Source organism: Coccinella septempunctata, chromosome 7 (genome assembly GCF_907165205.1).
Source record: "Coccinella septempunctata chromosome 7, icCocSept1.1, whole genome shotgun sequence".
Lineage (NCBI taxonomy): Eukaryota > Metazoa > Arthropoda > Insecta > Coleoptera > Coccinellidae > Coccinella > Coccinella septempunctata.
Window position 1 is genome coordinate 31,238,074 of NC_058195.1, and position 12,510 is coordinate 31,250,583.

Consider the following 12,510-nt stretch of genomic DNA (forward strand, 5'->3'; position numbering starts at 1 on the left):
TTTCTAGGGTAGATAATAATAACTAACTCATCGTGATTGTGTGACAATGTGGCATACGAAAACCTATAAGTACTCTATGATTGCTCGATTGGTCGTAAGAAAAAGGAATGCCTTTTTTTCTGTTCTGTACAATTTTTTTTCAGAATATTTAGTTATATAAACCTTGCCCTAACAATAATAAACACAACAAATAAAGAATTGTCCAATTTGGTGCGATCGTTTGAACAATAAAGCATTTTGAAGTAAATCATAGACCCTCTTTTATTATTATATATAGACTAGCTAACCCGGCAAACCTAGTTTTGCCATTTAAATTATTTCTAGGGTAGATAATAATAACTAACTCATCGTGATTGTGTGACAATGTGGCATATGAAAACCTATAAGTACTCTATGATTGCTCGATTGGTCGTAAGAAAAAGGAATGCCTTTTTTTCTGTACTCTACAATTTTTTTTGGGAATAATTTGTTATACAGGGTGTCCCGTAAAGACCACGTCAAACGAAAACGAAAAGTAGATCAGAATGTGCTCTAGCTGATGTGAAAAAATCGTTCATATGAAAGTTTCACAGTTTTCGAGATATTTGATGTTTTATGAAAATGTCGAATTTTTTCACTTAAAATGCTTTCTCTCTTGCGGAAGCTGCAATTAAATACTTTTCGAATCAGTTTTTTTTCCGTAAATTTTGTTGAATGATTACCTCAATTCATGCAATGAAAAATACCACAAAATATTATACAGGGATTCTGAAAAAAAAAATTAAAATTCATGTTCTGAAGGAAGTGTTTTTTTTGTGCTGAATTCTATCTGACGTGGTATAAAAAAAAGACACTAGACCTTTTCTGCATATTACGTTGAAAAGTTGCCCATTTTGTGAGGATTCCGAAAAGGTAAAATACGGGTGATAACCTTCGTCACGAAAAAAGATATTTGAATGTTTATCGAGAATGGAGCATTTCTGTGAAAAACTGATTTTGTCACCTTTTCCACAAATTCTTTCATTTTGCAGATTCTGCTGTAACATATTGAATGATTCGCTTGAAAAATGTCAGTTAGTCCCTAAATTACTTATAAAATGAAATTATTCTGTTTTTTTCTTTAATTGCAATGATATAATAATAATAACGCACAGGACCTTCAACATCAACAAATCTATTGTGAAGAAACTTCATAAAAATATCAATAATAAAAATTCAGGATTCTTATGAGAGCAAATGCTCAAAATGACCACCCCCTTCGCTAATACATGCCCATCATCTATTGAGAAATACCTTTTTTAAAACCATACAAACTTCTCCCCGCTATTTTGGCTGCTGAAATACGAATGCGGTGTGCTTCATCTCTTATGGGATTCGAATAAATTTCCTTTTTTCAAAAAACCCCAGTAAAAAATTCCAGAGGATTTAAGTCTGGTGAATCATTGAATCGCATCACATCATATCGATGTTCGAGAGTTCTTTAGGCAAAGGAAAAGAAATAATAAAACTCATTCAGTGAATTAGCATCTTAATAACATTTTGTTGATTTGTTGATTGATTATTTTCAGCAGGAAGTGCAAAATTAAAGTATTTATGGAAAAGGTGAGAAAAGCAGTTTTTCATAGAAATGTTCCATTCTCGATAAACATTCAAATATCTTTTTTCGTGACGAAGGTTATCACCTGTATTTTACCTTTTCGGAATCCTCACAGAATAGGCAACATTTCAACGTAATATGCAGAAAAGGTCTAGTGTCTTTTTTTTATACCACGTCAGATAGAATTCAGCACAAAAAAACACTTCCTTCAGAACATGAATTTCAATTTTTTTTTCCAGAATCCCTGTATAATACTTCGTGGTATTTTTCATTGCATGAATTGGAGTAATCATTCAACAAAATTTACGGAAAAAAACTGATACGAAAAGTATTTAATTGTAGCTTCCGCAAGAGAGAAAGCAGTTTAAGTGAAAAAATTCAACATTTTCATAAAACATCAAATATCTCGAAAACTGTGAGACTTTGATATGAACGATTTTTTCACATCAGGTAGAGTACATTCTGATCTACTTTCCGTTTTAGTTTGACGTGGTCTTTACGGGACACCCTGTATAAACCTTGCCCTTACAATAATAAACACAACAAATAAAGCATTTTGAAGTAAACCATAGATCCTCTTTTATTAATATATAGATTATCTTTTAGTCTATGTTTTTTTTTTCATTCACTGCTAATTTAGGCTTTTTTCAATCGTTCATTCCGGGGAAATTCTGCTCAATAAAACTGAGGAAATATATTATAAAGTCTGTTTATTAAAATATAGTATATATTTACATAACATCATAAATATAATTATAATTTTTCAGATTTACAATACATTACTCATAAAACAACAAAAAACAATTTTAGTCGATCCTTTTCGCTAATATGTACAAATTTATTATTCTATAGTTCAATTTATACACCTTAAACTATATCACCTCTTTTATAAAATAAAAGATAAGGAACTCTGTCTCCATGCGGTTTCAAAACACTTTCCACTGACACTGACCTCACTTTTGCATCGTCAAACCTCAACCAAGTATGATGTCCAGAATGGAACGCGTCCGCCACATAGTGTCCTTTGCTGGCCTCTTTACCTTCATGGTAAACGACAGCGAAAAGCTTGTACTGTTTCTCTGAAGAACTGCTAGGTTTTCCCGACAGGATCTTGGAATCAACCTGGAGGTCGATGGGGAACTCCACCTTCTTCATAATCTTCGTGCAACCGTTCCCATTGTAACGGAAACATTGCAGATGGAGGACAAGAACAGCCGGCAGTTTCTCGATCAGCACCTGCTGCCACGCTTCCACCTTTTGATTCGTCTTGGCCGAAGTTATTCCTTCAAGTTGATTCTTTATCGTCAGCTGTTCCAGGGCTTCCGTGATGGTTTTGGCCGTCCTGATGTTCAGCTGAAGAGTCAGGAACGGCTGTATGTTTTCTGTGGATTCATCTCCCGTTTTGTGGATCTTTGAGCACAAGAGTCCGCCGAATATGTCGCTGATTGGAGTTTTGTCGAATTGAACCTTTCTCGTGATGTTACGCTTGTTCTTTGGTCCCATTTGTTTCCAGTCTTCGGAGTCGTGATTCATTTCTATTTTGTTCTCAGTTTTGCAGGATTCGATTATCTGAAAGGACAAAAAAAGTTGTGAGATACGACAAGCAATAATATTTTGAATGTAATAATGTGAACTTATGCCAAACACCACGTACATTCGAATAATAAAAGAAGAGAAGGAAATACTTGACTAAGTTTCACAATTTCAATTGAACTATTTGTTGCCATTAAAAAATATTGATCTTAAATTCATCATTTTCATTTTCAAAATTCAATTCAGCATTCATTTAAACTGCAATTTAATTGTGAGGAGTTTTAAAAGCCTATAGTTGAGTTCACTTTGGAGGTAGAGGAAGTTTGTATTTCTTAAATATTCAGATTAAAAGAGTGAATGAATCGATGTCGATACAAGAGGATGTATTGATATCTAGTTAGCATAGACCAGTTCCATGCATAAAAAATTATTGCGTTACCATAGCAACGAACAAAATAACTCATCAGAAGTGTCAGTGTGAAGTTTGAAGTCAAAAAAGTAAACCAGAGTTACGCAATAAATCAAAAGAAAGAAGATGTCCACCGAAATTGTGAAAATCGAAAAATTTGAGTATCGAGCCATCGTCAAGTACGTGTATTTAAAATGGTTACGGGGTAAGCAGATTTACGAAGATATGCTTAATATCCTTGATGATCAATGTCCTCCGTATGCGACCATGAAAAATTGTACTGCAAGCTTCAAAAGAGGTAAATTTTCCATTGAAGATGATGACCGATCGGGAAAGACAGTTTATGTGTGAGTCTCCGAGAATATCGATGCAGTTCATGACATGATTTTATCAGACCGTCGAATTAGGCTAAAACGGATATCTGAAGCACTGAATATTTCATGCGAACGCGTTCATCATATAGTTTACGTCAATTTGGACGTGAGAAAAATTGCTGCAAAATGGATCCCCAAATGTTTGAATGTTGACCTAAAGCGTGCGAGGGTAAAAGCATCGCGTTCGATCTGTGCTCGATTTGAAAACGATGTAGAATTCTTAAACCTAATTGTTACTATGGATGAGATTTGGGTACATTTCTACGATCCAGAAACGAAGCAAAAATCGATGAAATGGCACAACTCTGGTTCTTCAAGACCCAAAATCGTCCAAAAATCGGCAAGAAAAGTTCTTGTTTCAGTTTTTTGGGATTGTCATGGAGTAACCATGATTGATTTTTTGGATAAGGGTAGAACTATAACCGGAGATTACTATTAGACATTTCTGACCATTCTACGGGAAAAAATTGAGGAGAAAAAACCCGGAAAGCTATCCAAAGGTGTTTTGTTTTTGCAGGACAACGTCCCTGCACACAAATCTAATGTTGCCATGAAAAAAATCCGTGATCAAGAGTTTGAATTACTAGAACACCCCCTTTATTCACCAGATTTGGCTCCATCCGACTATCATCTCTTTCCTCAACAGAAAGAACGTTTTAAAGGTCGTAAATTTTCTTTCAACGAGGAGGTTATAAAAGCTGTGGAGTTCTGGTTTTGAGAGCAAGAAGAAACATCTTTTTGAAAGGTCTAGAGACGTTGCAGGTTCTTTGTAATAAATGCATATCCAATTAAGAGGAGAGTATGTTGATTAATAAAATATTTTGACATTGAAATTTTGTTTGGTTCTATAGTAGACTAAGAATTTTTCAATATATCCTCGTATGTACCAATAAGAAGAATTTAAGATGAATATTTTTCAATGGTAAAGATCTATTCTGCAGATTAAATCAACAACTGGTTTCTCTAATCTCTGTATAACTCCCAACCACTTCGTAGATTTCTATCATGTAAAAATTGTACATAAAGGTGATAAAGGTAAACGTTTAGATGTTTGAAAAATCCTAGAAATATCCTCAGCCCAAAAACAAAGTATACCAATTGTAAACGATCAATTAAATTTCCGCCTATCTCCGATTTCAACATGAGTTTAATGATATGAAACCGGAAACACGCGTATCAACAAATATCTTAATTAAAAATTGCGAAACCGAGTCAAGTGTTCTCGTTCATCATGTTTAACTAAGAGTCATGCGATTAATCAATAATTTCGACTACTTACATTCATCATTTCGTCCTTCAGTCCGTTCAGCAGTAGACCCAAAAATTCCTCAGCGTCCTCTTGACGTCCCTCGACAAGAAACGAGTCGCTTCTGGTATCATTCAGGATGGTGTAGATCGAAGAGGCTTCGATCGAGTCGCCGCAGGAGAAGTCGAAACTCCCCTGTTTCTTCTTGTTCCTTTTCGATATACGGTTTAGGTAGGAATCGGGCAGCTTCTCGAAATTATTGATGAATTTGCACCTGGAAGATTTCAAATTGATTTAGATGCTGTCAAAGCGAAGGATTGTTATAAAACTTACATGTTCTTTATGATGGGTGGTAGGCCGTGTCCATTCTCCGTCAAATTCTTCGAAAGTCCTATCAGCAGATTGCATAAAGGTGGGCAGGCCAGCAAAGCTTGTAAAATCGAATTGATGTAGCAATAATTGCTCCTATTGATTAAGCCTCTTGGTTGTAGATTAGCACTTTTTCCATCAATTTCGAAGTTCGATAGAAATTCTGGAAATAAAATGAAATGTTGAGTAACAAATATAGAAAAAGTTTATTGATATCACAACAAAAATAATTGATTTTTCAACTCAAACAACTGACTATGTAAAACCTAAACGTTTTTCTACTCAAAAAATTTAATCAAAGTCTCTTCAACAACTAACCTGCTAGTCTGTGAGTGGCTGGATCAATAGTTCTGCTTTTTTCAACAGTGTCCAACGATTTAACTTTCTCATCACTGCGTTCAATCACTAACTCTCCATTTGTCGTGGGTTCCTCTTTCTTGAAGAGACTCGTCCATGATTTCTTCGCCCATACGTTTACAGGTTCATTAACATCTGATTTGACTCCATTTTTTTTCACATCACACGTCTGGACCTTCACAGGCTTATTCTTCATTTCTTCAGTCTTGTTCGAGGATGTTGCCACAATATTTTCAACTTTAACAGGCATCACTTCGGTATTACTTTCGATCAGGTTCGATATTGGGGCACTCGGTGAATTGCGAAGTTCTTCCGCAATTTCATTGGAGGGAACTGTTTCTTTGTCAGCCGTTGTAGAAACTTGTGTGGGAATGAAATGATCCGTCTTAGAAGTGGGTGTATCAACAGATATAGCATTGTCGTATGAGATCAGTGTTTCTTCATCAATGTCTGATGGCTTCTTACATTCGACTGCTGCATTTGGTTTTCTGTGTAATTTTTCTGAAAATAAGTCGATTATTAAATTTCTAGTTACAACAAATCTTTCTTGGACTACATTTGCAAGGATATTATTATTGAAAAATACATCACAATACTCACTTTGGGGAGATTTCTTCTTGAGAGTCCAAGGCAAGGAGATTCTTTGAGGGGTATCGGACAGACAAGAATTTATGTGACGAATCTCGTCCACTTCCAACCCTGTTATATCTAAAAACTGCATATTCTGAAAATAAAATTAATATTAATGTCATTTCAGATATTGAAGTTGATATAATGATATATTCAAAGTGCTGAAAATATCTTTGAACTTCTAGAGATACTACCATATAGGTACATGATCATTTTCAAATAAAAAAATAACACATACCTGTTTGAAACAGAAAATCTGAACAACAAACAAATTATTGAATAGCAACCAACTGACTAGAGTTAAAAAAAAAGAATTACTTACATCCATAACTTGAAAATTCATCAATCATCAATCACAACACTGTAATATCACCTTAAAGTTCGTTTATAATATTCGAAAACTTGCGAGTATTCAAACAGTCTAAACAATCTTAACACCATTAAGGTTAACTCAACTGACTGACCGAAAAATGACTGCTAGGTTATATAGCACGCTACCGTTTCTACCTTTCTACCTAATTTCGTCGTTTCTGACCAATGGCATCATGCTTCTACCTGGGGTTGGGACCGCCCCCTTGCGCACAATTTGGAAATCTGACTACTTTTCGATTTCAAATGTTGTTATTCTATATTTGATAATAGATATTACAATATCTATTTCTTCAGTTAAAAGCGCATACTGATATTTTTCTAGAAAAATTGAGTTTTATTTCATCTAATTTTTGTATTTTCGTTTTCGTCACAAATCATTTTTATTATTTTATCGCGTAAAATTCAAAAATGGAACATACCGGAACTCTTCTAAGATGTAAGTTTCGTCGAAGAAAAGGAATCATTTCAATGAAATCTAATTCTTCAATATTTACCATATTCTTTTCTATTTGACTCAAACGGTATGCCCTAAACTTTTTTTGCCTGTTGGATTAGTGGATAGGTACTCTTAATTTTTTTGAAACAATTTAAGGCCTAAAATGAATAGTTGAATTGTGTGAAATTTGCAGTTTTCCATATTTTTTTAAATCTATACAGGGTAAGTCTTTAACTCGTACAATAATTTCATAAGTAGATTCTTGAGTTGAAAAAACGCTCTTTTCCCATATCATTTTTTTCGATTCGACCCTGATGAATAGATTTAGTAATTTTGAATTTTCATAAGGAGATAGGTGATCTAATAACTCAATTTGGGTTATTAGTTTACTGGTGACACATCTGTATATCTTCTTAAAAGAGTTGTAATCAGCCAAAGTACCCAATTTTTAAAAATTCACAGATACTTTTCAATTTTTCAACATCAAATTAATCGAAAACGTCGCATTATGAGAGAAAATATGAAGAACACTTTCATATTACAAAACTTTCGTCAAACTTAGTTTCAAGCGTTTGATTCTTTTTTTTTGGTATTTTTCATGGTACGTAATGTTTAAATTAAAAAAACTGGAAGACGGGGGGTGATATCTGGTGTTCGAAAAGATTAGGTAACTAATCTTAAATCCTCATACTTCTAAGTAGTAAAAACAATTGAATATCAAAACTTAAGACTTTAAAATAATAGGTAGGTATACAGGGTGTCCAAAAACTAGTGAATCAAACGTCATACCACGATAGAGTAGATCAAATATTGAATGGCACCAACATTAGTTGAGCGAAAATGTACCGTTTCTGAAATAAACCTAACCTAAAGTTGCTGATTTTCAATCACAAGGCCAATTTGTGGAAGGATAGCGTTTTTTTCCCATATTATCACCCCTATAGAGGGGGTTTATCTTGAGTAATGAAAATCATGTAAAAAAAACAATTGTTTTAATTTAGATTTACTTAGGTTATTGATCAACTACTTGAAATAATTTCAATAAGGGGAGATAAAACAATAAACTTAGTTCAGTTTAGTTTATTGACCAAAATTCCTCAAAAATTTACAATAAATGAAGGACCCAAAGGAGGCATAAATGCCATCTTAGTTCAATATAATTTAAAATCGATATCCTTCTTCATAAACTGGCCCTGTGATCAAGAAAAATATTTCGAAAATCGACAACTTTAGGTATTTTAATAAAATTCTGATTATTTTGGAAACGGTGCATTTTCGTTGAACTAATGTTGGTGTCATTCGATAATATTTGGTCTACTCTATCGTGGTGTGACGTTTGATTCACTAGATAGATAGATATATAGATAACTTTATTTTCACATCACTGCAGCTCAACAAAGATACAAATGAAAAGAAAATACGTCACATTCAAAATTTGAACTAATCTAAAAACACGATATATAGGTAACAAACATATTCATCTCAATCTGTAACATGCTGAAAAAAATTCTTCAATGCTATATGGTTCTATTCTCAAAATTAAGGACAATATGGTTTTTTAAAAGACTACAAAATTTCTCTCTTTCCTGATATTCGTTGGAAGGCAGTTAAAAAACCTTATTGAGCAATAAAATGCAGTTTTTTAGGTCATAGGTAATCTATGACTTGGATAGATTACAGAGTTTATTCTCCTAGTTTTGTTGTCGTTTCTATATTTAAGGAATAGTTTTTGGACACCCTGTATATTATATCATGAAAAATGATTTTGAACAGTCAACTAATCTGAAGGATACGTAATTGAACAGTTTATTCAGGTACCTATATTACTCGTAAGCTTAACATCTTCATTATCGATTTCTCTGAAGGAACCCTTTTGCCCTTCATAAAATCAAACAATATTGTTCCATAACTCATTTCTTTTGAAAAGCATGTCTTTTCAGACTTAACGTTTTATTATTTTTCTGAATTCTATTTCTTATCGATATTCATAATTACACCACATCCCTTTTGAAAATGGTCATTCTCCGAAGGGTTTGTATCCCTTTACCGCCGTTAATCGGAACTATTACCTACCTACCCATTTTCTAAGAAATTTCAATGAACGGATTATACAGATAAAAGAGTCTTAATTCATTTCCCAATATTTCGGTCAAGAAAGTTAATATGGGTGAACTTAAACATTATTGAGGATAAATTCAGATGCATACCACCCGACGATATGAATATCGACAAGTGTTACGATCTGAATTGAGCTAGCCAATTTGCCATCGTCAAGGCCCCAAATGGAGTACGCTACACCGAAGAAAAGCAGATGCTGACCATGGTTTCGACCTCATTTGGCCTCATCAGAGCAACACAGCATTTTTCCACGGTGGAGAACGAAAGTTTTAAATCAGCAATTCAGTATTTTGAAAATGGTTCATTTCTCTTCTTCCACATAAGATTCGGTGAAATCCTTAATTTTACTTCCATTTAATGTGTCTTGTTTCGTTCAAAACCTTCCCGAGAGAATATAAAAAAAAAGTTATACAGTCAATGTAGAGTAAACTTTCATTAAAATTGAGATTTTCAGAAAAAACAGTTTTTAACTCAAATATTTCGGGTCTTTTTCAATAATAAATCACAGGGAATGTTTTTCCAAAAAGTTTGTTGTCCATTTCTATTCAAGATATTCACTAAGATTCAATTCGAAGTCCTCCAACATATGAAACACAATGGATAATAGAAAAATATTCATTATTCATGAGATAATAAAATTTTTTGTCACTATTCATTTTTTGATGAGAGAGAAAACTCATGATAATTTTCTTGAGAAATATGCTATTTACAATAGTTTTATTCCTTTTCCAGTTTTAAACTTTCGCAATTCTTGGTCATTAGAAGGCTAAGGAGTTTATTACATACTAGCTGACCCGGCAAACCTTGTTTTGCCATTTAAATTATTTCTAGGGTAGATAATAATAACTAACTCATCGTGATTGTGTGACAATGTGGCATGCGAAAACCTATAAGTACTCTATGATTGCTCGATTGGTCGTAAGAAAAAGGAATGCCTTTTTTTCTGTTCTGTACAATTTTTTTTCAGAATATTTAGTTATATAAACCTTGCCCTAACAATAATAAACACAACAAATAAAGAATTCTCCAATTTGGTGCGATCGTTTGAACAATAAAGCATTTTGAAGTAAATCATAGACCCTCTTTTATTATTATATATAGACTAGCTAACCCGGCAAACCTAGTTTTGCCATTTAAATTATTTCTAGGGTAGATAATAATAACTAACTCATCGTGATTGTGTGACAATGTGGCATATGAAAACCTATAAGTACTCTATGATTGCTCGATTGGTCGTAAGAAAAAGGAATGCCTTTTTTTCTGTACTCTACAATTTTTTTGGGAATAATTTGTTATACAGGGTGTCCCGTAAAGACCACGTCAAACGAAAACGAAAAGTAGATCAGAATGTGCTCTAACTGATGTGAAAAAATCGTTCATATGAAAGTTTCACAGTTTTCGAGATATTTGATGTTTTATGAAAATGTCGAATTTTTTCACTTAAAATGCTTTCTCTCTTGCGGAAGCTACAATTAAATACTTTTCGAATCAGTTTTTTTTCCGTAAATTTTGTTGAATGATTACCTCAATTCATGCAATGAAAAATACCACAAAATATTATACAGGGATTCTGAAAAAAAAATTAAAATTCATGTTCTGAAGGAAGTGTTTTTTTGTGCTGAATTCTATCTGACGTGGTATAAAAAAAAGACACTAGACCTCTTCTGCATATTACGTTGAAAAGTTGCCCATTTTGTGAGGATTCCGAAAAGGTAAAATACGGGTGATAACCTTCGTCACGAAAAAAGATATTTGAATGTTTATCGAGAATGGAGCATTTCTGTGAAAAACTGATTTTGTCACCTTTTCCACAAATTCTTTCATTTTGCAGATTCTGCTGTAACATATTGAATGATTCGCTTGAAAAATGTCAGTTAGTCCCTAAATTACTTATAAAATGAAATTATTTTGTTTTTTTCTTTAATTGCAATGATATAATAATAATAACGCACAGGACCTTCAACATCAACAAATCTATTGTGAAGAAACTTCATAAAAATATCAATAATAAAAATTCAGGATTCTTATGAGAGCAAATGCTCAAAATGACCACCCCCTTCGCTAATACATGCCCATCATCTATTGAGAAATACCTTTTTTAAAACCATACAAACTTCTCCCCGCTATTTTCGCTGCTGAAATACGAATGCGGTGTGCTTCATCTCTTATGGGATTCGAATGAATTTCCTTTTTTCAAAAAACCCCAGTAAAAAATTCCAGAGGATTTAAGTCTGGTGAATCATTGAATCGCATCACAGCATATCGATGTTCGAGAGTTCTTTAGGCAAAGAAAAAGAAATAATAAAACTCATTCAGTGAATTAGCATCTTAATAACATTTTGTTGATTTGTTGATTGATTATTTTCAGCAGGAAGTGCAAAATTAAAGTATTTATGGAAAAGGTGAGAAAAGCAGTTTTTCATAGAAATGTTCCATTCTCGATAAACATTCAAATATCTTTTTTCGTGACGAAGGTTATCACCTGTATTTTACCTTTTCGGAATCCTCACAGAATAGGCAACATTTCAACGTAATATGCAGAAAAGGTCTAGTGTCTTTTTTTTATACCACGTCAGATAGAATTCAGCACAAAAAAACACTTCCTTCAGAACATGAATTTCAATTTTTTTTTCCAGAATCCCTGTATAATATTTCGTGGTATTTTTCATTGCATGAATTGGAGTAATCATTCAACAAAATTTACGGAAAAAAACTGATACGAAAAGTATTTAATTGTAGCTTCCGCAAGAGAGAAAGCAGTTTAAGTGAAAAAATTCAACATTTTCATAAAACATCAAATATCTCGAATACTGTGAGACTTTCATATGAACGATTTTTTCACATCAGGTAGAGTACATTCTGATCTACTTTCCGTTTTAGTTTGACGTGGTCTTTACGGGACACCCTGTATAAACCTTGCCCTTACAATAATAAACACAACAAATAAAGCATTTTGAAGTAAACCATAGATCCTCTTTTATTAATATATAGATTATCTTTTAGTCTATGTTTTTTTTTTCATTCACTGCTAATTTAGGCTTTTTTCAATCGTTCATTCCGGGGAAATTCTGCTCAATAAAACTGAGGAAA

General features: G+C 33.1%; 1 protein-coding gene across 1 annotated transcript; it reads right to left on the minus strand.

Annotated features, from left to right (window-relative positions):
- Nucleotides 1–2,391: 2,391 nt before the first annotated feature.
- On the minus strand, nucleotides 2,392–7,193 carry LOC123317781 (ubiquitin carboxyl-terminal hydrolase 10-like). The gene is made up of 6 exons (XM_044904391.1): nucleotides 6,817–7,193; nucleotides 6,465–6,588; nucleotides 5,826–6,365; nucleotides 5,472–5,670; nucleotides 5,172–5,412; nucleotides 2,392–3,145 (listed from the first exon to the last, which is right to left on the minus strand). The coding sequence occupies exons 1-6, from the start codon at nucleotides 6,835–6,837 to the stop codon at nucleotides 2,444–2,446; spliced, it is 1,827 nt and encodes a 608-aa protein (XP_044760326.1). The 5' UTR covers nucleotides 6,838–7,193; the 3' UTR covers nucleotides 2,392–2,443.
- Between the last annotated feature and the right edge of the window lie 5,317 nt (nucleotides 7,194–12,510).

Coding starts and splice junctions, on each gene's coding strand:
- LOC123317781 (XM_044904391.1), bottom strand. CDS start 6,837: ATGAATTTTCAAGTTATGGAT. Junction 6,589..6,816: donor TGAATTTTCAAGTTATGGAT/GTAAGTAATTCT, acceptor TTTTATTTTCAG/AATATGCAGTTTTTAGATAT. Junction 6,366..6,464: donor CAAGAAGAAATCTCCCCAAA/GTGAGTATTGTG, acceptor ACTTATTTTCAG/AAAAATTACACAGAAAACCA.